The following is a 23,855-nucleotide window of genomic DNA, read 5'->3' on the forward strand; positions in this document are numbered from 1 at the left end:
TTATTATCATTGTCTTACTTACTTAGTACACATCTGATATAATAAGTGAAAGATAAATGAATATTTTCACCTGAAGTTGAAGTATATTTTTTAAGTATATTTCGCTATTAAGACTACGTACTGAAATTCACGAAACTTTGGTTTCATATACAAAGTTTCAAAAAATACGAAACAATTGATTAATCGATATATTTTCACCATGTCAATCGAGTCGTGTTCGATTATTTTTATGCGTCTGTATATTTCCCTGACGCGCTTCATAGGGACCCCTGATTATAGGCAAATCGGGGTTCGAGTCCACTCTGAGCAGCATCGAGTCTCTAACAAAAGAGCATCGGAGCTGCTCAAAGTGGACTCGTACCCTGATTTGCCTATAGTCAGGCGTCCCTATGGATGCAACGCGGAAGAAAGCCAGTATATACTCCTAAAAGCTGCTCTAATATCGATTCTAAGAAGCGATGATGGTTCTTCAAGGCGCAGACCACGAAGGGTATCAAAAGGCCAAAAACTCGATTTGGCAGCGACGCAATTCGCTTCTAGGCTCCAGTCAAGAACCGAGATTCGGGGAGTAAACGTGTTGCATGATCGCAATTTAGCCGCATATTTCAAAACTAGTTTTCATCCATTGTTGTTAATTTTGTTTTCTTATTCATTTTGATTCGAATTAGAATTACATTTTATATGTATATGTATATTTGGGAAAGCGAGTATCAGGGTAAACGTTGAAACATGGAATGGCAAACTAGTGGCGCGGTAAATAGAGCAGTGACCATCAGTGACTTGACGTTTTTTACTTTTTATAAACGTACACCATTCCTGTATATATACTATTTGTTTTACTTGCAAATGAGAGCCGGCAGAGCAGGCAGACAGCAGTAGCAAGAGTGCTGGGAAAGGCAGCTTGTTGGATAATTCATTCCCCTCGTTAAACGTGAACGTTAAAAAAACCTTCACTGCATTCATGTCTGCAGTGCTGCATCCTGATGAATTATGCACATGAGACATGTATAATATACATACCCTATAGCGTATACCTATAATACGGTGCAAGATGTATGCCAGCATTTTTCCATCATACTCAGTTCGATCCGTCGTAACTTTTCCAGATAAATCATAGCATATATCACTTGCAGGCCAGCGAAAAGCTTGTTTAGATTTCATCTCAGTTTGAAATTTAGCGCGTGTGTTCCTGCTGAAACATTCAACAGTGCAGAATTAGCTGCAGGCTAGGAGAATTACACGCGTTGCACGTAACTCGAAATGGCATTATTCCGATGCACCTGGAGCCACAGCAGCGGCGGCTGTGAAGGTATCAACGTTATTGCTAATTAAAAATTCAGGATAATACTTGGGAAACAGCAGTTAAATCGTGATGTGCGTACAAATATGACCAAAGTTGGAGAATGCAAGCTCTAAAGCCTATACGATTCCAAATTATTAAGGCGACAAGTTTCCGCGCAGTCCTGAAAAAACGTACAGTGTACTAGACTTAAAGTTCGCAAAGAGATAACTCGAAATAGACTAGATAGAAGCCGAGAAATTTTGGTCGACACGTGCCAGCAGAGGACAATTAAGACCGCGAACCGGTTTCTAATTAAATACCAAAATTCAAGGGTCCTTACGGCTCGTTGTGAATACCTCTGAGATCGTTATAACCAAGAATGAACCAGACACTTGAAAAGTTTTGGAATACACATCGACGCCCGCAATCGTCGGTGCCTATTCATTAAATCATGTCCTTGTTTTCAATAAATCGAAGTAACAATTTATCGAGCGATTCTCTTTCATCGAATAAGTAGGTGTACGCGCCACACAGGCGTTATTCGCTCTGAGTCGATAGACTCTTGACATTTATCATGTTCGAACAATAAGATCCCGCAGGAGTTTTCAATCGCTTCTCCTTAATTTCCGAAAGCTTCATAATGTGGCTTTGAGAGATTCAGAATCAGCCGCTTTGTTCTTCTTGGAAAGTCCAAATATTCTTAATTGGTTTCCTTTGACGATTCGACCTCTTTGTTCATCCAGCTCCAAAGTCTCGACGTACCGATTCAAATTCTTTGTAGGTTTTAGGTTGACTTTTTTTAAATTTTTTTCTTAGCTGTGCTCCTTGAGCAACTCGAGTGTTTGCTTTTCCTCGCATTGTTCGGAATCAAAAGAAGCTGCCTGGCTACGGCGGCCGGTTTGACATCGAGCTCCATCGTCAAACTTTTACAACCCTTCATAGCGACCTTCCGACCCGTACTGCTTGTACTTTCTCTCTAGCCGAGGGTCCCGGTTTATAGCGGAATAAATATGAACGTGAAACAGTTACAGGATCATTCAGTACGAAAGGAAGATTGCGGATTTTAACGAGACGCGGGAGCATCCAATTTTCCGCAAACACCTGGACGCACTCATAGAGGGACATTAGAGGCTTAAGAATCCGTCCCTTTAACCTTACATTTCATGTTGGAATGCGACGCAGGGTGTGGCCGAGCAATATGGCGCCGAAAAGAGTAGTCAGCTGATCATTTCGTGCAAATTATGAACGTATAAGCTTTCGGAAAAACTCGCGCAAGCGACTGAGCTCTTCTTTCGCTGCGTGAAATTCATATCGAGTAGAAATTCCGATGAAAAACAACTTTTATCGTTAAATGCGACCCACGTATACGCGCATTTTCCGCCACAAGATGGCGGCTTTTGATACAGTAATGTAGTGGTCGTAAAATATGTCTGATACATTATATTATCTATACCTATAAAATATATATACATTGGCACCGCAACCATTCAACTTTCAAGACGAGAGATGAGAAATCACGGCGTACTTATTTTTTTCCACTTTTACTTCGGCACAATTTTGTCGTCGGTTCAATTCAATCTTCAGCGCGCAGCTGTCGCGCACCGAAACTGCAAAAGTCTAGGCGAATTTGAATGAAAATTGCGTTGGAAGATGCCGAGTGAGACGAAACGAAGAAACGTGAAAGCTCGACACCCACTCGGGTTGCGCGACAAGCGGGGGAAAACTCCATGATATATGTTAAATCCCCAGATGTCACAGCGACGAGAGGGAGAAAAATTTTGGGCGTCCAACTTTTATACTTTCTCAAAATTAGCAGCGTCAATCCAGGGTATGGCGGCAGGTTAAAATATTACGAGATATATGCTTTGTCCATTTATGAAGTTTACAGAAGTTCCCAGAGATCGCAAGTTTCGCCAGTTTTTTCACTTTATGGTATACAGTAATTACTTCATGGATTACGACGTCGAAGAAAATTTAATACGTCACCGCTGTTCCAAAGTCTTGCAGGGAAAAACTTTGAAAAGTATTCCACCCGACTTTAAAGTGGATAAAAAAAAAAAAACTTCTAAACATCCAGACTTTGCAGAGTCAGAGCAGAGCATCGTTAGAGCAAAACAAAAAATCTGACGTATTATTATCCACGGATCAAAGTTTCTAATTGTTTTATCAAACTTCTTAAGGATATCCGGTGTCAGTCTAGGCAGTACTTGGCGACAGTGATGGATTGTTTTTATTTTTTCCATGCTTTTTCATACATCCTGGCTTCTTGCCAACAGTTCTTCCTCTCCAAAGTTAACTACTATTGCGATAGCACAAGATGCAAAGGTTCTTGCTGAATAACATTCACTTAAAGAGTTAATGAAACTTTGTTCCTCTGAAAAGAACCAGATATCTGGAATCTCGCTCGGCTTATTCATTTCAATTCGGAATGCAGAAGAGAGAAGTATCAATTGATTGAATTGTCCGTGGATTTTCAATTATTTTATCCCCGCATTCGGGGGCGAGTTTGTTCCACACAAGAGTTTAAGAAAATGAGGTAGAAATTCTTGTTCTTCTGTTATGATCAAAGTAGCACAAATACCCGGCGTTGCCAGAGTTATAATTTTATCTTTAATTTTCAAAATTGAATCACTCGAAAAAATCACGCGTACATAAATTACGTTATCGAATTTCAAATTTCGAGTGTTTTTGACCGCCGCAGCTCGATTTTGTCATATTTTGACGATTTCAAGAATAGAAACAATCGCGCGCGGTAATCATTCTTACAGAACGAAAATTTTAATTTTTGAATTTAGCTTTTTCCATATGACATAATTTTTACCTGTCTGCCCCCCCCCCCCCCCCCCTCCATTTATAGATGCTCGGAGAGATCTGCACCGGAAGCCCGCTTGCGTGTGTCTGCACGCGCGATCGGCAGCGTTACAGATCCAGCTTGGCTTCTCCCACTTAAACTCTACCCCCCCCCCCCCACCGGCGGCTATTACTTTACCCCAACCACGGATTATCGAATTGGTGGGGTAACAGTGGGTTCAGCGAGAGTTCAAATAGTAGTGAACCCATAAAACTTGAATTAATTATGAATTAAAAATTGTATATAAAAAGTCGAATATACAACACTTTTGGAATCATAAGAAACATTTTGAAAAAAATTTCATCAAAATCCGTCAAATAGCATTTCAGTTAAATTGGAACAAATATAAGTACAAAAAAAATTTTATACATTAGTATAGATTATCTGCTCACGATTCAGTAACTTACAGTCTGTGGTTTTTTTTTTTTTTGAATCACTGAAGCAAAAGGTTCCAATACAAAGAAATGAAAAAATGAGCTTTCATGTGAATTGAATTTTTGAAGGGAATTTCTGCAAATTGTTTCTTATATAAACCAATCATTTCTAATTTGTATAACAGTTCGATAATTTTCACTTTACAACGCTTTTATAAAGTTTGATATTACAGGTATTTTAAACAATTAAGTATACGAATGCCTAATCACACCCTTCTTTTCTTCTTTTTTTATCGTTTTTATATTACATGCGAAATCCTAAATTTTTATGCATTTCCAGGTAACTGAATTGTGCGACTGAAAGAGTTAACAAAGACACATACAATATGCAGAAAAGTTCTGAATGCATACTGGTTAATTATTATTCATAAATCATCACACTTGCTGCTCGCATGTAGAAAATTTCGTTTTTGATGATGGCACGTATTATCTTACAAAGATTACAAAATAAAAAATGATTTATACTTATAACATAAATAACGATAACAAACAGTTTTAATAACTGAAATACTTCTATAATATTTAAATCGCATAAGCATACATACGTACATACATACACATATATATTATATACATATATGTGTATACATATATATTTTCCTAACGTACCAGCCGTTTAGGTCAGGCGATTTAACTGATCCTAAGCAATATTATTGTCAGAGAAATTCCACTTCAAGCAAAAGACTAACTGATTTTGCTTTAATTTTTCAGAGTGAAAATTAAAAAATTTTATTACCAAGATTTTCGGCTCGGATAATTGATTAATCGAATCTCCTATATCCAACTCATAGTAAAATAATTAGGAAATCATGAAAGATAATGATCAGAGTCTATGCTTCTGAACGATCAAATCATTTACTTACGTCTACTAAGAAATTATAGATTACATACCATACCATGTTATTGGAAATGACAGCGAAGTGGTTATTAGGCATATTAGGCAGCGTTCGATGTCGACGTTTCATTCGCGCTGGTACTGTCCTCTTCGTCCTTGATGAGTAGCTCTTGCGGAAACCCTAATTTCGCCGCTACTGCAGGCGAGAAGGGAGGCAGGTAAGAGTAGAGAGACACCAGCTCGTACTGACTTATACATGTCAGCACCCAGTCGACCGGCACTGGCAATGCTCGACTCTTCTGTCGCCACTTGTCTGTTGAAAATAGCATGTTCGATATCGATCAAAACTTTCCATGTATAACAACTCCATGTTCTGATGGATTCAATCCAGATAAGAAACGACAGGCTCGAATAGCGAGACGGAAACAATATAATAATATAAAACATTCAAAACAGTACAAATACTTACCTAAAACTGTGGGTTGTTGAATATCACTGTCGTACAAAATGACTTTGTACTTATTCCTCTCAGCGGCAAGGTCCTCCAAAGTTCGGAACACCGTACCACCCGAGCTACCTACTAGATCCTGAAAAATATGATTCCTTTTGTTTCAGATAGATGTGAATGTCAGCTGAACAGGGCGAGAAACAATGGCGATAAGATAAACTGTGGCAGATAAGCTAATTTTGTAAGTGAACACATAATATTTGGTAAATTTTCAACGCTACTACCTGAAGTTCGCTGGCCGGAATTTCTGAGGTTGTCGCCATGCAAGTGAAGGCAAACTCATCGAACAGCCCTTTTTTGCTCAGCCTCGATCTGCGTGGTCCCGGCTCCTGCGTGTCACTGTCTACCACTTCGTAATCCTCCTCTTCAAGGAGCCTGTTCTGACTCAAAGAGTTTGTTACCCATTGATAACTGACTATCCATTTCTTGTGAGCAATGCCGAGGAGATATTTCATTGTCCTCTCTGCAGAATCATCCTCTGCGGTTTTTACAATAACGTGGGTCACTTCAGGTTTGTAGTTCATGGTATAATCCGCGTTGTGCAAACGGGCAAAAGCCTTGACTTTCTCAATTTGGAGAAGTGTCAAGTTGCTGCAGACAAAGCATAATCTGCGTTCGATCGCTTCGCTGGGTTCTGTCAAGTCGGGTTGCTCAAAAAGACTTTTTTTCGGATCAACTGATTTAGGAGTACTGTGAAACGAGGGTCGTGCAACTTTTTGTTTGGCAGCGTCGTGTTGGTGAGCTGGAGATTTGGCAGCTCGTTCAATTAAAGGAGAAACGTCTAAAATGGTATGCATAAATTTTGGAAACTTTCTCTGTATCGGCGTTATGTCCACCGACATGAAGCTTTTTCTGAACACAGCAGACTGTTGCGAATTTCCAATGTAGTCGTGAAGGTCCCTGAAAGATATGTCGGTATATAATGAAATTTGTACAGAATCAGTTATCACATTTGCTTCAATAGTTCGAACACAAAACACATAACTTACTTTTTTGGCTGCAAATTCTTTTCCGGTGTTCGTTCTATTATGTCCTCACCCATCGTTTCCGAGTCGTCAGAGTTTATCTGAATTCAAATAAAAGTATCAAGAATGAATATATGAGAAATTGAAATTCATTATCAATATTTATGACTTTCACTATTACCTCAGCACAGCCTTTGGCCTTTTGGTTGACCGTAACTATCAATGATTTTCTTGGAGTCGAAATCTTTGTTGCTTTATCATCAATACTTTTTTGCACATTGTTTTGACTGTTTTCTTCTTTCTCGTTGATAGATTTTGGCCTCAGTAAGTTGTTCTCGACCTCTTGGAGCATCATTTGATCTTGCGTTATGTTCATACAGTCTTGATCGATGGATGATTGATAGAATTCTGTGTTGCCCCCTGCCCTCGCGCTTTCAACAGTATCATTTATTTCGTTCGATATCCTTGAATTTTTCACCCTTGATGCTTCTTGATTTGTGCTGTTTGTTACTTTACTCGAGTCTCTGATCAAAGTGTCTTTTTTTCCCCAATCCGCTTCATTCGCTGACTCTCTTTCCGCTTCATTTTCCTTATTTGAATTATGCGAAGGTCGGTGGATCGTTACAGGGTTTCTATTTTGGAATGATTTGTTTTTTACCGGCGTTGAATTTCCACTTGGTGTAATCACTCCATTCAACGTATCGCCGAGTTGAATCGAGCTGTCCATATTTTCGGCAATTTCATTTCTTTCCACCGAATTATTTAACATAACAAATATAGTATTCTCAGCAAAAGAATTTTCGTTTCTTTTAGACGGAATTCTAGCATCAATCTTTTCAAGATTATAATTTAACCCGCTTCTCTTGTCTTTTTCTGAGGTGATATCTTTACCGTTACTTTTAGTATTGTTTAGAGATCTCTTGTTTACATCGATAACTTCTTCTACTTCAACTTGCTCTGTCACATTATGGTCTTCTGACTTTATTAGTGAATCTGTATCCTGCCCGAGTTTCCCATAAAAAGCAGTTTGATCCAATATCGGTAGACTGCCATTGCCGGACGATTCAAGCGAACTCTCTGTCTCTAATTTTTTTTTCTTTGTAGCCTTACTGCTGAATATTCCCAAAACTGAGTCACTGTTTTGGTCAATTTCTTCCGATGAAAGATTAAGGTCTGCACACCAGTTACTTGCTATTGCATGAACGTCGATAAAGCTTGGGGAAGGAGATCTCTTGCGTTTAGAATCTTGCGTATCCCTACTGGATGAAAAAACGACGCTAAGTTCTTCACTCGACAGCGGGCTTTTATTGACTTTCCGAGAAACTATTGGCCTAGCACCAATTAGAGAGCTGCTAGACCCGCTGGGTTTGGAAGTCATTTCTATTTCCAAATCATCGTCTTGTATTTCTGGACTGGCCATTTGACGTATTCTTTTAAACGTTTTTTTTACAGATTGTTTTTCGGTTCTATTTCCCTTTTCATGTGTTCCTTGTTGTTCCAGGGGTTGTCTGGTTCCCGAACTTGGGCCAGGATTTGAGCCAGATTCCTGACTGTACTTCAATTTCCTTACAACTTTATATTTAGCATTTGCCATTGGGGATTCGCTGCCTCCTAAAGACTGTCTCGTACTTTTTGGCGTTGCTTTTTTTACTAAAATTGTTTCAGCATCAGAATCGGAAGAGGTATTACAGTAACTTCCACTCATTCTAGTCTGTAATTTTCGTTTTTCCATACTTTGCCTTTTAGATTGACTCCTGAAAGAATCTGACGACCGTTTTCTTCTTTTCGGCGATGCGTGTGATGTTTTATTATCTGAATGTATCGAGGGAGATCTTGACTTACTCAAATTTAACAAATTATTAAGATCATCGGTAGTCTTCGAAAGCACAGAAGTTTTTGTAGAAAGTGTTCGTGAGCTAGACAAATTTTTTTCCTGTTTCTGATCATGTACTTTTTTACTGATAAGAAATTCTTCTTGATACGGGGTATCTTGGTCTTCCGAATCAGTTACTATCAGTTTATTTGCATAATTTTCGATAGTTTGAGCATATTCTTGGGGATCAGGAGATCTGCATCTTTTTTGAAAAAAACGCTCATTATTGTCAACTGTAGGAGACTCAGTTGACAAATACTTAAGCTGTGAATCTTCTTTTGGAGACATCATATTTACTTTGTTCACTGTGTCCAATTCTTCTTCTATCAACGTGCGGTGCGCTGCAGGATCTCTTACAACGACTTCTTTGAATTCCGTCGCTCTTGATTTACTTGAGACACTGGAGATGGTTCGTGTTTCAGGAATTATCACATCATCTAACGCCTCACTGCTAAGATGCTTTTTGCAAACACTGCATTTCATGTGATTTGTTCCAGTCAGCCGAGAATTTGTCTGAGTCTCTGCATCGCAAGTCGACACTTTTCCAGAAGAAAAAACATTCTGTAATTCGTTTAGCGAAGATCGTGGTATAATCGGGCCAAGGCGTAGAAACTTGACGTTACTTCGAGGCCTGTAAAGTTTACCTCTCTTCAATATGCTCACATTATGCTTGCTACTTTCAAAAGATAATCTTCTTAACGCAAGATTGCTTTTCATCAACCCGCTGAACGATCTTACGGAAGAATCCTTTCCTGTAGTAGAATTACTTCGTTTTCTCGGCGTTCCTTCCTTTATTCCTTTGTCGTTTTGTAGAAATGAAACTCTGAGAGAACTGATACCTGGAATTGGAGATTCCCTATCGGTTGTCTGTTGTAATTTCCTTGCTGTGGATTCACTGGGAGTTTTTAGCGAGAGTCTAGAACTTGGACGACTGCCAGAAAGAGAAAGACTTTGTCTGGATTTCGGTCTCACAGTTGATTCAATGCGCGACGTCGTATCTTCCTCAGGTGAAATCTGCGGCGGCAATGAATTGTTGCTGTTGTTGCGGTTACTGTTACCAGATCTTCTCAGCGACGTTTGTTTGTTATGCAATTTAGCTGGAGATTTTTCAAGACTGGAACTAGAATTCTTGGATGTGTCAAAATCTGCCTGTGTGCAAGCAATGCCAATTATTTCTTTTACTTGTCGTTTGTTTAATTTTGGAAAATTCAAAATTTCGTCAGCATCCAGCTTTCTGTCAGATACAATGTGTGGCTTATTCTTGCCTTGTACAGTGTTACTATCGTCTAGATTTTCACTACTTCTAGCATCCTCAATTTTATCTTTATCTTCAGAATTTGCTAAATCCAATGTGCCAACAACTTGCTTCGAAGTATTTGGTTTTCCTATACTGATGTTCAACCGCTTGCGTTTCTTGACCTTGGCCTTTGTTTCCTGTTCGAATTGCTCCAATTTACACCAAGAACTATCCGCCGAACTGGAGGAAATTTTAACTTTCCTAGTTTCCATTGGTTGTTCAGATACTTTCTTCCCGCACAACTCGTCAAACATTTTTTCCTCCGGGGTGGTAGCGGAAGTCTGAAAAAATCGTTTACGTGATTTACTTGTGGCTTCGAATGTAAAGCTCTTGTACCTTAGACTGCTTTCATCGGTACTCACACTTCTATGGCTTTTCTTCTTTGGAGTCGACGAGACTTGATTCTTTTTCATTAATGATGCAGTTTTTCTACCACTCTTTAGTGACATCCGTGAATTGGGACGTACCATAGAAGCTGAGTCTAGAACTTCAGTTGTTGCAGTCGAGGGGACCGGAGTGATAATTGGTTTTTCTATTTCTGCGTCAACCACAGGCTGTTCATCAAATCCCTCCGAAACCAGCCAAAGACCAACCTTTTCGTTCGGTTCGAGAGGATCAGTTTTAGCTAAGAGACCATGAACTGTAGCGTAGCCTTTGCCCAAAGTAGTAATACTCCCGTTCGATGTACTCGCCAGATCTTCATTTTTATGCAAAGAGTTTCCTCTTACTATTTTAAGAGTTTCCCCAGAATCAATGCTCCCTCGTCTTGCTACCCTACCTGCTTCTGAACGTTTACAACGAGATCCCTGAGGTTGATCTACGGCAGAGTGATTATCAACAATTCTGCTGGTCGAAGGGCTCGGATCCTTATCCTGTTTTGTCGCTAAGAAAGAAAATAGGAATAAATAATAGGCGTTACAAATAAAATTAAAAAAAAACTTCCGATAGTGTGAAAAATTGAGCATCAAAACAAGGTTCTGCATGCTTTATTCTCAACTTACGAAGTGGGTTAAAGGACACACAACTGCTGTTCGAGTCTGTCTCAAATGCATCGATTAGTTTTTTCAGACACTTTACAGCGTTGTCAACATTCTTCACTCTGCGTATACAGCTTCTTAATAAACTAGTTTTGCAGACAGGGCAAATCCCTCTTTTCCTTCTCAGTATCTTGTTCGCACAATTTTTGCAGAATGGATGACCACATTTTCCGGTGACAGCCTCAGTCGGCAGTTGATGACTATGGTATGCAAATAAATGTGTTTAAAAAAGGAGCGTCCTAATTTGCGATATGAATAAATTATATAGAAATCCTGCTTTGAAAGGACGGCTTTGTTAGTTTTAAAGAAAATACGAGTTTGATTACTTTGCTATTTATTGTGCAGCAATTTTTATTCACAAAAGAGTATTCCGCAATTCATTATCTATTCCAAATTGCAGTGCAACAATCATATTTATTCAGGTTTAATTTGGCTGAAAAATCAAGTACTCTGTCAAGGATTAGTCTCAAAAACTTTTCAGTCAGATGCAACGACGTCTGTTTACAAAATACAAAACGCATAGATCAACTTTAGAAACATCAACATTTCTGACTTTTTAAGTGAGTTCTGACAGGATATGTCACGCCCTGTTTTGCAATAATGTGGTCTTTCATTATATCAGTTGACGTGTTCAAACGTGCGGATGCAAAGTTAAAAATCATCACATGAATAAGCCGAAGTTGAAAGCTTTCACAGCTTTGTTACAATCGGCTACAAACTAGAGCCAATGACTCGACTTAAGCATATATTTACAACGTTTGTAATCGTTGATGCTACCATGCTTCGTGCAGAAAAGTAAAACCAGTAAATAATCATCTACAATTGTGCATGGCATGAACAGGAAATAGACTTGTTTTGAGGTGTTGACGCTTACCAAAGAGTGCACTGAAGAGTTTCTTGAGTAGATTTAATCGCTTCTGCTATTTGCTGCACATCGGTATCCGCCCCAAATTCGTTCATTGCGAAAATGGAAAATCACCTCACTCCGATTGAAAACAAGAGATAACCTGACGCCGACTAAAAATGCTTCGCAGAGTGTTGACACCGAGGCGAAACTTTACCGATCAAGGTGCCGGTTGAGTAGTTAATTGTCACGTCTTTTGGTCATTTTCGAACCAATAACAGCGGAAACAAAAGCAGCCGTACCACATGTGTTTCTTTTGTTCTGCCCACTGATCGTAACTATTTGGCGCGCAAATTTCCACCTTACGTCACCTACGTTATACTTCGTCGATGCGTAGTCAACGAATGTAGGTTGTAAATATTGTGGATCTCAGTGGCTGAGCTCTGGGATGTCACGTGACCACCACGTGACTCAACGCCGGGATTCCATTCGCGATTCATTCGAACGTAGGTCACGTGACGGATGGAAGGAGGTTCAAGCATGCGTAACGTTGATATTATGAACTGAAATCACTGATCTCTATGTGACTGGAATACGCACCGCGTAAAAAATATATAAATAAAGATATAAATATTTTCCCTATTAGCGAAAGAGAGATAGAGCACTACTTATGCTATCTCTTTCTAGGCATGTAATATTTTAAATTCTCACCTTTTAGATCGCCGGCCGAAGAAGTGTCGCGATTGTACCGACGCGGGAAGAGGTGGAGCAGCAGCCGGCTTGAGATGAGCAAACAGAAAAATATGCGATTATCCTGCGACGTGGTTCAGGGTGGAACTACCTGTTGATGTCACGTTATGGGGTGGTGCTTCCTCGCCGGAGTTCTACTGCTCTCCATATGCGGTGAGTTGCCATCGTTTCATTCCCACTTTTTATTTTACGAACTTTGTTATTCTTCAACTATATGTTTTGATATGCTTTTATCCTAAATGATATAATGTACTCATTCTCTAACCCGCTAAACCAACACTTTTTTCATACCTGATGCAGAGTCAGAATAAGTTTCAATAGCGACTCAGCCTGACCATAGGCAATCCAAATTATGTACCTGTCTACGCAGTTGCTGAGAATTCCGATTCAATCACGAGGTGACCCAGCAGAGTGGCATGAAACGAATTGGCCTTTAAGAATCGGAATTGAAACGAACAGAAAATAATTTGATTCACTTATTTCTAGATTGAAAATAATCGAAAGAAATTCAGTTCGACATAGCACCAATTTTTTTAAAAATTCGATTGAATCCCGTTTTTCCACGTCAAATTATTATGAGTTCGTTTTGGTTTACTTGGAATTATTTACTGTAAAAATTCGTTTTTTATGTTCATAGACAATAAAAATCAAGGTTTTAAAACAGTTTTCGTGTCAGTTCTTTGATAATCAAATTAGAAATTAATTAGTCCCATACAAATAACAAAATTACCATTTAGCTGCAATGATATCAGTTTGTTGGCTGGTCTAATATTGGTCTTTGCTTTTACTTCAATGTATAAGGTCTCTAAATCTTAAGAAGAATTGACCTACATCATATGATTGGCGCGTAAATTTCCATCGGAAACTTTTGGCGAAGATATTTCAATTATAGTCGGAAAGTTTCAAACTGTTTTGAGAGAGGGGGAAGAGTTAGAGACTTTATAATGATAACATCGACATGAGAAAAATTTTAAATTGGCGATGTGAAGATAAACATCATAATTTGCTATGACGATCAATGAACTGGAATGAGTTCCAGAAATGCCGATTTTTCCAACCTGTTTAAAATATTACGTCGTTTCAATTATTTTAATCAGACTTCACACAGCAAATGAATATTTAAATTTACTCTCGACTGTGGAGTTGCGTGTGCTGTGAAGTGTTCTTACCCCGTCAGACTATCACAATCGGATCAACAATAAGTTTGCGGATTAACAGAACTAGCTTTCCAACAAAGTTTGCATTACTGAACAGCATATTGTTACGCGGTACTTCGTAATCTCTCGAGCAAGTTCTGTCTGCTGCACGTGCAACTCGACAGTTGGTTGCAGGTTCAAACATTAATTTTCCCTGCGAAACTCAATTTTCCTATTTTCATAATACCCTAATTAAGGAGAGTTCCACGCTTCAGCTCCGAGCTACGGTAAAACGAAAAATAGCGAACTTGTATAAAGAACACGAAACGAACGATTGTTCAAAACGCTTCAACACAATCACGACGGTTGCAGAAATATTTTCATCTCCATCCAAAAAAAAATGTCGAACAAGATAAATTTTTTCCAAAACAAAAGGAATATTTCAAGAATTACAGAAAGAAAGTTTCAGATAATATCTCGTTTGGAACTCCTCGGATTGGATATTAAACAAGATGAAAACGGGACATGTTTTTACCGATTGCTAAACGTGGAGCTCCTCTTAATAAATGGTGATCGGTTTTTACGACGCGTTCAAATTTTTAAACTGCTATTTTTGAACTCGGCCGCTGCTTTCGGGACGATTTTGGACACGGTGCAGTGGTGGGACTGCCATTGCCCCAGGTCGGCGGAGCCGCAGGTGCCCACGGGCAGCCGCAGGCCGGTTCACCGAGCACTCCTGGCCCCGGGGGTCCCGGAAGTCCCGGGGGACCCGGGAGCGGCGGAGGGGCAGCCGGTTCACCGGGGCCCATCCGCCGGGGCCGGGGCTGGAGGGACTGGCGCCGCGGCGACCCGACGCTCTTCAAGGGTCTCTGGGCTTCGAGAGAGCCCAAAGGTCCTCTAGGTAAACCGAAAGCGTTGCTAAATGTCTTTCGAATTTCCGTTACAGGATTGTTACGGGCCCAAAGAATTTTACTGAGTCAATAAATTTTTTGAATAATTGTCAAATTACTTTTTCTACTAATTACTAGTTATTACCTATCTGTGTTTCAATTATGTACACAACTAATTGTCGCCAAATATGCAAAATTGAGAACTGACGTGAGCGCGTGACTGAGCAATATGGCGTCGAGGATCGCAGGTTTATCGACAAATTGTTCCAGTCTGCAATTATACCGAAACGAAAGTACAGACTACTCAGTGCAGACTGTGAGGCTTTCGTCTTTTCATGAGGAAACGGTGTATTAAAAAAAATACGATCGTAGAGGTCCTTTAAAATTAAATATAGCAGTTGGATTAATGCATTTTTTTACCGCCAGATGTCACGGCGCCACTCTATTTTCGTTCCCAATTAATTTGTTGTGAATTTTTCACGGGTTTTAATTTTCCTACAATATCTTACTGCATGTTGCACGGAAATGGTTCTCAATTTTAGCGATCGAAGTGAATTTTGGTCTTCAATATCTGTTCAATATTGAACAATCTCGAAAGTAAAAGTTCGCTAACAATCCTGTAACGGTAATTGTTAATTAGTATAAACTCGCACGTTGTTTCACGAATGATATCGCCTTTTTTCTACGCATTTTAACTGTACGAACAAGGCTTGTTTCATCAAAAAATTGTTGAATGATATAATTCTGAGCTATTATTGTAGATTTTTATCGTATTTATGGATTTCTTTTTGCTTTAAAACTCGATTTTCTTTGAAAATTTGTTACAAGCTTCCCAAACGCAGTATTTGTGTGAATGTTTCATAAAAATTATTGCATTTAAAAATTTCCACAATCAAACATAAATCCAACGAAAAATTAATTGCTTTTCGAAAGCATTATTAGCGAATCGATGGTAAAAAATTTTCCGAGATAAATATTGCAGATATTTCTCAGTCTATTCAAATTTTTATTCATTTCACGTTCACACTTATTCCGTATAAGAGATATTATTATTGCGGAAAGAATGCGCAGTAAAGATATTCTTCTCATTCTATTCCATTAATATTACCATCGAGTGTATTTTCAGTCCGGGATAATCTGCCGCAGCAAGTAGCTGAAGCTCGAAGATAACCCGTTTGACTCGAAATTAGCTTCTGTAGCGAAGCGTCAATTTCCTGCAGTAATTCCCATATTCCTCAGCCTCGACTGTTCCTGAGGGATGATAGTTATTCGGGATCCATTAACTGATCGCGGCTGAAACTTTCCTCTGCCTACTCAGCTGCCGAGTAGCGGAGTGATAATTCGATATTCAGGACTATACCTACGGAGATCGCGAAACTGTGCAGTATAACATCACAGGACGAGAGATCACGCTCCTTGGAATGCGGAATTTCCCGTTTTCGTCGCCTATGCATGGAACCGGCAGTTCTAAAGCAGAAAAGCGACGTGACTCCATGAATAAATGCCACTGTTTGGAATTCAAGTGACGAAGAATCGCTGATTTCTTGAAATTGACTCGCGGACTGGATGGCGTTGAAGGGGTTTCAATATCATTCGACTGCACGGTTTCTGTGATATAGTCATGGATATTTTTTTTTTTTTTTGTTGTCAAAATCTTTGAATATTAGATAGGCGTGGTCAGGAAACTAGATAGAAAGATTAAAACAGTTCAACGAGATAGATAATTCAGTGATAAGCGATAGAATATAGGTATTAGCGTAATACGCGATCCTATTACTCAAAATTAATAACGGATCGGAGGTGTTAACAATAATCGAGTACAGGTAGATTAGCATGCAATAACAATCCACAGTCAAGCAGAGAAAGTACTGGCAGCTAAACGAAAATTGTGTGGATTCCTACTTTGCGGCATTCAAAATGGACGATGTTTACAAATAGAAAAAATTTAATTACGATCATGCAGTCGTTAGGAATTCACTCTGTATATTTGCCATTTTTGATTAGATGTAGTTGTTTTTTTTTTATTGTTTTCATCAATTATCCGAAAAGCAGATCCCGTTCAGACTTGAATTTAATCGCAATGTAGTCAATCGAACTAAATCGTATCGGTTACCGCACTGCACCATAATGCACTCGCGCTAATCGGATAACCGATAAATCGATACTAATTGAAGTAGTTAAACGCTGCTGACTCGCACCTTCCGAAGTGTAATCCATTCATCGTAGTTTTCGAATTACTCTCGCAATTAGAGAATCGTGACAATTTCATCTTCGTTGCAATAAATTAAGATCATCGATCATCGCAATAAAAAAAGCCTGCACATTTACGTCTAGTTAAAAAAAATCATTTTCATTATATTATATTACAATCTGTAAAATTTCTGCAAACTTTGTGCCGTCTGCACAGCTTAAAGTTTCCGTGTGTAAGTCACATAATGTAACGATTTTAATTTTCCATCCCAGTTGATTGATGGCTGTTTTGAATTTGCACACGCCGGAATTGTTTTCTGTGAAACTGGTCGCTATCAACGTCTGTAGATAGACAATTTGTGTAATCAAATGATTAAAATGTAGCTTCGATTGCCTATCTACCGGCGTTAAGTGATAAGTTTCACAGAAAACTCTCGGTCAGAAAAGACTTTGGCAATTTTTTCTTTTTCCAATCTGCTTCGGACGAATGTTTTGACGTAGACGTTTGTTTTCGCATGCGGCACGTGTTTCTGTTTTCCTTTTTTATTTTTTCTCCTCTTTTACCGTGTATAGAATAAACGGCGATCAAGGGTAAAGGGTAAGAAATATTTGTACATTTTTTTCGAACAGACTCATTAGGAAATGCCGAAGTCTACATCGTCTTAGCACTGCTGATCGGGTTTGTGACGGTCGTAATCGGCTGCTGGCTCTCGGACAATTGCTGGTCACCTGAACCGGAAGGGGTCGTCACCCTCGCATAGCCAAGTGCCGACTTCCGGGCCTCCAGACGATAACAACGAGCACCCCGCCCCCTGCACGCCATTCTTCAAAATTTTAACCACCTCAATCAGCAGGCAGCCACGATCAATCAGCAGCCCTTGCTTGACGTTAACGACAACGATACCTTCCTGCGAATTTACTGAAAATGCGTTCCTTTTTTTATTTTTATTTTTTATTTGGAAAGAAGAAAAAAATAATAATTTCTTTCTTTTTTTTTCTTTTCTTTCCCAACCAATCTACGTAATTTTATCGATATTATTTTATCGGCCTTACCTTCGCAAATTGTTTAAACTCTCCACCTCTTTTTACGTTATTCTACGTCCTCTTTCTTTTTCTCCCTCGCTGACTCCCGACCTTTGAACCTCACATTTTTACCCTCGGGACTTGATCCGGGCATCAGACAGGTCCACGTTTAATATACGTTCGCAGAATATATTTTGCAAGCCTGTAATGGAAATGGGTGAAAATTCACCGACAATATTTCCGTTGGAAGTTTATATACATATATACAATATACATGTATAATTGTTTACTCGTGATTGTTTGTACATTTTTTTTTTTATACTCAATATTGTTCTACCTTCGAAATTGAACATTTTTTTTACACCGATTCTGACAATCTTCACGTTCAATCACACAATCTTTAAATCGATCAACTCAACGTATTAAATTATTGAAATTTAATGAAATTATAACGAAAGTTCACAATTATTTCATTTTGCATACGTATAAACAATAATAATTATTACAGCTCCACATCTGCACGTCATTGTGTGCATTAATTGTGATTCGGAAAACCGTTATGTAACAATTATACACGAGGATGAAATAGTGAAATGTTAAATCACATGCAGTACATGTATATTATAACGAACGGAAATGAACAAAAAAAAAAGTTAAAGTTAAAAAAAATCAACAACAAAAAAAAAAAAAAACAAGCAAACCAACGTAACCCAAGAAAACACATACAACGATAATTATGGCTTTAAGAACGTGAATTACTGATCGATTACTGAGCTTATCGCAATTTGTCATTATTTATACATTAAAAATGATGATATTATGTAGGAGGATTTACGATACACATTGAACGCTGCACTTTATTCTTCTTCGACGCAACAATAACTAATCATTACTTATATGCATATTTTATATATTAAATTTTATACACATAATTTGTACATACACAATAACTTTTTTCCTCACATTCAGACAACGTTTATACATATTATTATATTCTAATTAGCAATTCTTGATCAATCGCGCTGATATAAAATTTTTAATTATCACAATATATATTGCTGACAATTTTCTTAACGTTATACTAATAATATATATATATTCATATAGTGAAAAATTGCATTGTAAAAAATTTTCAACGATTCAATTCGTACTTCTTTGGTTAACAGATTAAATTCTCAATTAAATCGTATAGAGGTGAAATTAACGTAAACGAAAACAACATTCTGAGGAATGAAATGAAGAAGATAAAAAAGCAAACGAATATCAATCAATTCGGAAATGTTGAAATAAATTGAATGGCAATTGAGGGGCGTGAAATATGCATTATGTAACAATCGTTTGGTGGAACAGCTCGGAAGTTGGCAGTGCGCATGAAAATTGTTCCTGGCTACAATCGAACGACCATTAAATTATAGGTTTAAAAATGAACTTATAATTATTGTACGACATTAAAATATAACTAGAATTTAATACATTATATATTGATTGTTGTAATTGTAAGTAAGTAGGGTGTAAGATTTTGTGTACCAAAAATTAGTGTATATTAAAATTACTGTAGATTGTAACGGATTGTTGTACAATTATTATTATTATTATAGGCGGAAAGGTATTTCTTTTTTTTTTCATTTTGGCGATTGGCTAAAACAGATTCAGAAAATTTATCATGTAGAATATGAAAAAAATCCACTTAATCCTAATGAAAAAAAAATAAATAAAAATGCCGCAATATTTTCAAACGTTGACAAACTTTTCAAGCAACTTGGATAATTTTTTAAAATATTAACGTTAAATATACGTTATACGTAAGGGTCGATGTGAGCTAATCATAGACCTGCTCCTGTAGTCTGGCGATATACGTACCAGCTAGGTAAATAATAGCGTATCGTAAATAAATGTAATTTAAATAGACGATGAAGTAATCGCAAATGTGTGTATGTATAATGTAACGAAGGTATGATTATCATATAACGTATAATGAATAATAATAATAATTATAATGCATGAACAATATAATATAATATAATATAATTTACATGTGTAATATAATTGTCGGGCACTTGGAGCCGGAATAATACAAAATTGATAATAATAACATCCATAACTAAAGGTGGACCAATGAACGAGCCACGTGCGAAAATTCTAAAAAAACGTCGTAGACTAGGCAATCTATTACCTATACATATTGTATACATATAATAGCGAGAACGTCAAGAGTTCATAAATGTTTCACGTAATTGGTGCCGATGGGAATTTTTCTTGTTTCATATAATTATTGATTATTATCAGTAATCGAGATAATTTTTAATCGCCATTAAAAATTTCTTATTCACCGAATTCGATAATATTTCACAAGTTTTATGAGATCTTTAAATCCTTGAACTTGTTGTAATTAATTAACAGAAATTCTACGATCAATTCTTTGAACAATAATTTTTCCAATACTTTTATACACGCGTATAATATACACACACGTGTCACCTGAATATCGGTATTGAATATGTGAGTAAACGAAGGTAAACGCGTGGATGAATTTGGAGAAAATAATATTGACGAGTATGTATCTATATATTACATATATTCGAACTATAATTACATGCATATAGTTTTGGTGGATGTAGAATTTTATCGCGTCTGTATATCGTCGTGAGATGAGCTTAATTTGTCAAACTTGTCGGACTCTGTAAACTAATTCGCTTGTAAAATACATACCAACTCTATTATAGATAGATAGATAAATAGATAGATAGATAGATAGATAGATAGATAGATTAATAACTTTCTAGCGACTGTCTAAAGCCTTAAAAAAAGAGAAGAGGAAAGCAACAAAGAGAAAAAAAAACAAACAAACAGATTAAAGATACCAGAAAGACGGGTGAAAAATTTAACAATTCTTAAAGGTATATTAATTGACTTTTCAGAGTGGCTTTACGGTGTATGTAACCGACTGTCAATTTATTGGAGATTTATACATTGACGATGACGATGATGATTACTATTGCTGATTAATATAACCTACTCGTATGAGAATAATAATAATAAAAAAAAAAAAAAAAAACCAAAAACAACCGACGGTATATAGTAATAGGATACTTATATGCATAGAATGCACATATTTGTGAAATTCTATGCCTATTATACTTGTAAATGAAAAACTAGGAAAAGATCACGTTCGTTTAGGTTGATCAGAGCTTTATAGGGAATTGAATTCGCGCGGTAATTTTGTTTTCGGTAAAAAAAAAAAAAAAAAAAAAATAATAATTATACTCTAAAAATTCTTTGTTCTAATTTTTTCATTCTTGCAATGAGCTGGAATCAATTGTTCCTTGAATCGTTGGGCTCGTTGCAAAATTATTTTTTTTTCTTATGATAAATTGATCGTCAAATAATATGTATACTTACAATCACGCTTCTTTATTCTTAACAAATTGCTATTTTCTTCCAAAAATTTTTAACGCATTTATCGCGATCATCGTTAGATTGAATAATATAATTAATTAATTATACATATGATAAAAATGATTATGGAATTAGTTTCCACGAATATATTTTCGATCGAATAAATTTAAAAGCCACGTTTCAAGCTTTTGAATAATATTCGAAATAATGATTAAACCCCAGCTCTCTACCTGCATCGTCTCGATTTACGTTACTTTATAATCGCTAATTTCGGTTAGGTGTGTAAATGACTTCGTAATGTAATAGGAATCGCGCAATTTCTCACGTGTATAAGTCTGTCGTATTTTTAAACATAAAAAACAAACTAATCTAATCAAAACGATTAAAAGTTAAATAAAAAACGATAAAAAGAAAAAATCGAAAGTAAAATTGAGAGCAAAAAAAAAAAAAGTAAAAAAAAAAAACGAAACGAAACGAAATTAATAAATTAACAAATAAACGTATACAAAGAACGTGTATAATTATTTTTAGCTGAATATATATATATATATATATACAATTTTTTCAATTGAAGGTAAGAGAGAAAAAAAAAAAAAAAACAAATTTGGAGTTACAAAATATACCGAAAAGCTGCGAGGCCGGTGATTTCTTATCGTTTATCTTGATCGTTACCCGCTATAGTTGTTGAAATTAAATTTCACTCTTCAAATTGTCAAAGTGTAGTCGCGTAAATAGTCGTGAGATTTTATCTTAACGAAAGCCACAGGATCCGTAGGCAGATAACGACGAATGAAACACAGAATTAACGGTGCATTAAATATACGGATAGTATTATAAACGTGCAGCAGATATAATTGTATAAAGTTTTCGGCTTGGAATAATTATAGGCATAATAAATAAGACTGATACGAAATAAATATACAAATTATAAAACAAGAAATAAAATAAAATAAAATAAATGAAAAAGTAAAATATGTATTATAAATATATGTATAATATAAGGAAAAAAAAAAGCGCCAATTTTACGTACACCGTACTGTGCATGTATGAATACTATTATATATATATATATATATGTATATGTATATGAGTTTGACGACGAATCTCCGACGTAACGTAGTATATTATTATCATATATAATACCTTATTACATTTGTATAATAGCGTCAAGATTCTGTAATTTTGATAACGCCACGTTTAAATATCGGTTGCATCTAGCTTTGCTATCTCGACGAATTGTCTATATGATTTTCTCGTATATATTGTATACAGTACATATATACATATATGATACATATATGATACATATATTATATAGCCTGCAATGCTCAAATCGTGTAGAAATTTTTCAAAAGCCAACGAAAAAGCTCGAAATAGAGAGTACGGTTATTGTTCAAAAATTGCTTTCAAATCTCGGAAGTACCTATTTCAAAAACTGAACACTCGAGTATTTTTTTTTTAAACCGCTTATGAAAGAAGAAAAACTTTTTTTTTCGTACACACAGAATTGCAATATCCGTACTTTTGATTCGACTTTCCAACGCAGCACTAATTTTTAATTATAATTTTATTGTATATCATATGTTAGATTTATGTGTAAAAATATGCATTGTAATATTTATTGTACTTAGCAATTATAATAAAATATAAATCTTACCGAACTGGTCGTTCGTGAAAATTGCTGGAAATCGACGAGGATGACTCCTAAGTTATGCTGCACTTATTGGTACGTACATATTTCATATTTATTAATTTAATAAATCATATTTACAAAAATTACAAAAATTCTCTATAATATTTTATTATCTGTGTCAACTAACGTGACATTTCTTTTCATAAATAAGTAACATTATTAGGTACGTGAAATGGTAATACTTTTAAAAAATACTTCAATGCAGGATTAAATACATTGATATATCATAATGTGTGTATATATATATAGTATAATAATTATACACAAGGTAATATATTGTGTATAAACGTAATGACAATTGTGTAAACTATTGCGCTGATTCAATCTGATCGAAAAAGTTTAGACTCTGGTATTCGATTCAACTTTTCTCGTCTGATATTATATAACTTTTGAAATTAGCGCGGTGATAATAATTAATCTTTTAAAGGTATGCGTAATATTACATTTAATATCGTTAGGCAAATAAATATTTTGATTAACACTAAACGGATTTTGGGGGGGGGGAGGGGGGGGGGATATTCACTTGCTTGAAATAATTAATTTACTATAATATATATATATATATGCATACGTGCTTAGAACTATACATTTATATCTATAATAATTAATTATATTTCCAACAATGTGCAACGACGTGTATAAAATATCAAGGATATCATACTGCTAAGTTTCACACCGAAATCAGTATTACAGAATTTTGGACAAGGTACTGCAGTGTTTTAAATTTTCAATTTCAACATTCAATCTGTGAGGTACGAACTTACCAACGCTCTAATTTTTTACCAACCCGTAAGAATATCCAGCTAATGCAAAACCCGTTTCTTTCATCCTCCACGATTGGGAAATTACAC

The 23,855-nt window shown here is 36.5% G+C and overlaps 1 protein-coding gene and 1 long non-coding RNA gene across 3 annotated transcripts in view; one reads left to right on the top strand and one right to left on the bottom strand.

Annotated features, from left to right (window-relative positions):
• The window catches only part of LOC124410348, a 37,599-nt gene extending 23,072 nt beyond the window's left edge, over positions 1 to 14,527 (top strand). The window contains exons 2-4 of the long non-coding RNA XR_006929597.1: positions 6,018 to 6,091; positions 12,645 to 12,829; positions 14,471 to 14,527. This is a non-coding gene — a long non-coding RNA (uncharacterized LOC124410348). The remainder of the gene's footprint in view (positions 1 to 6,017; positions 6,092 to 12,644; positions 12,830 to 14,470) is intronic.
• Positions 5,120 to 12,094, bottom strand: LOC124410347 (breast cancer type 1 susceptibility protein homolog). 2 transcript variants are annotated; one of them, XM_046888633.1, is made up of 8 exons: positions 11,957 to 12,094; positions 11,047 to 11,282; positions 10,408 to 10,928; positions 7,057 to 10,326; positions 6,900 to 6,976; positions 6,135 to 6,810; positions 5,872 to 5,989; positions 5,120 to 5,715 (listed from the first exon to the last, which is right to left on the bottom strand). In XM_046888633.1, exons 1-8 carry the CDS (start codon positions 12,040 to 12,042, stop codon positions 5,504 to 5,506), a joined length of 5,196 nt encoding a protein of 1,731 aa, XP_046744589.1. In that variant the 5' UTR covers positions 12,043 to 12,094; the 3' UTR covers positions 5,120 to 5,503. The 2 variants fall into 2 exon arrangements, with proteins under 2 accessions (XP_046744589.1, XP_046744588.1); XM_046888632.1 differs by having other exon boundaries at positions 7,057 to 10,928.
• Positions 14,528 to 23,855: the final 9,328 nt, after the last annotated feature.

Source organism: Diprion similis, chromosome 9 (genome assembly GCF_021155765.1).
Source record: "Diprion similis isolate iyDipSimi1 chromosome 9, iyDipSimi1.1, whole genome shotgun sequence".
In the NCBI taxonomy this organism is placed as follows: Eukaryota; Metazoa; Arthropoda; class Insecta; order Hymenoptera; family Diprionidae; genus Diprion; species Diprion similis.

What these genes read in the sequence shown, in the direction of transcription:
- LOC124410347 (XM_046888632.1), bottom strand. Translation starts at nt 12,042, where the DNA reads ATGAACGAATTTGGGGCGGATACCGATGTGCAGCAAATAGCAGAAGCG. An exon ending in AAGAATTTGCAGCCAAAAAA is followed by an intron (nt 6,811 to 6,899) that starts GTAAGTTATGTG and finishes CATATCTTTCAG; the next exon opens with GGACCTTCACGACTACATTG. An exon ending in TCAACAACCCACAGTTTTAG is followed by an intron (nt 5,716 to 5,871) that starts GTAAGTATTTGT and finishes TATTTTCAACAG; the next exon opens with ACAAGTGGCGACAGAAGAGT.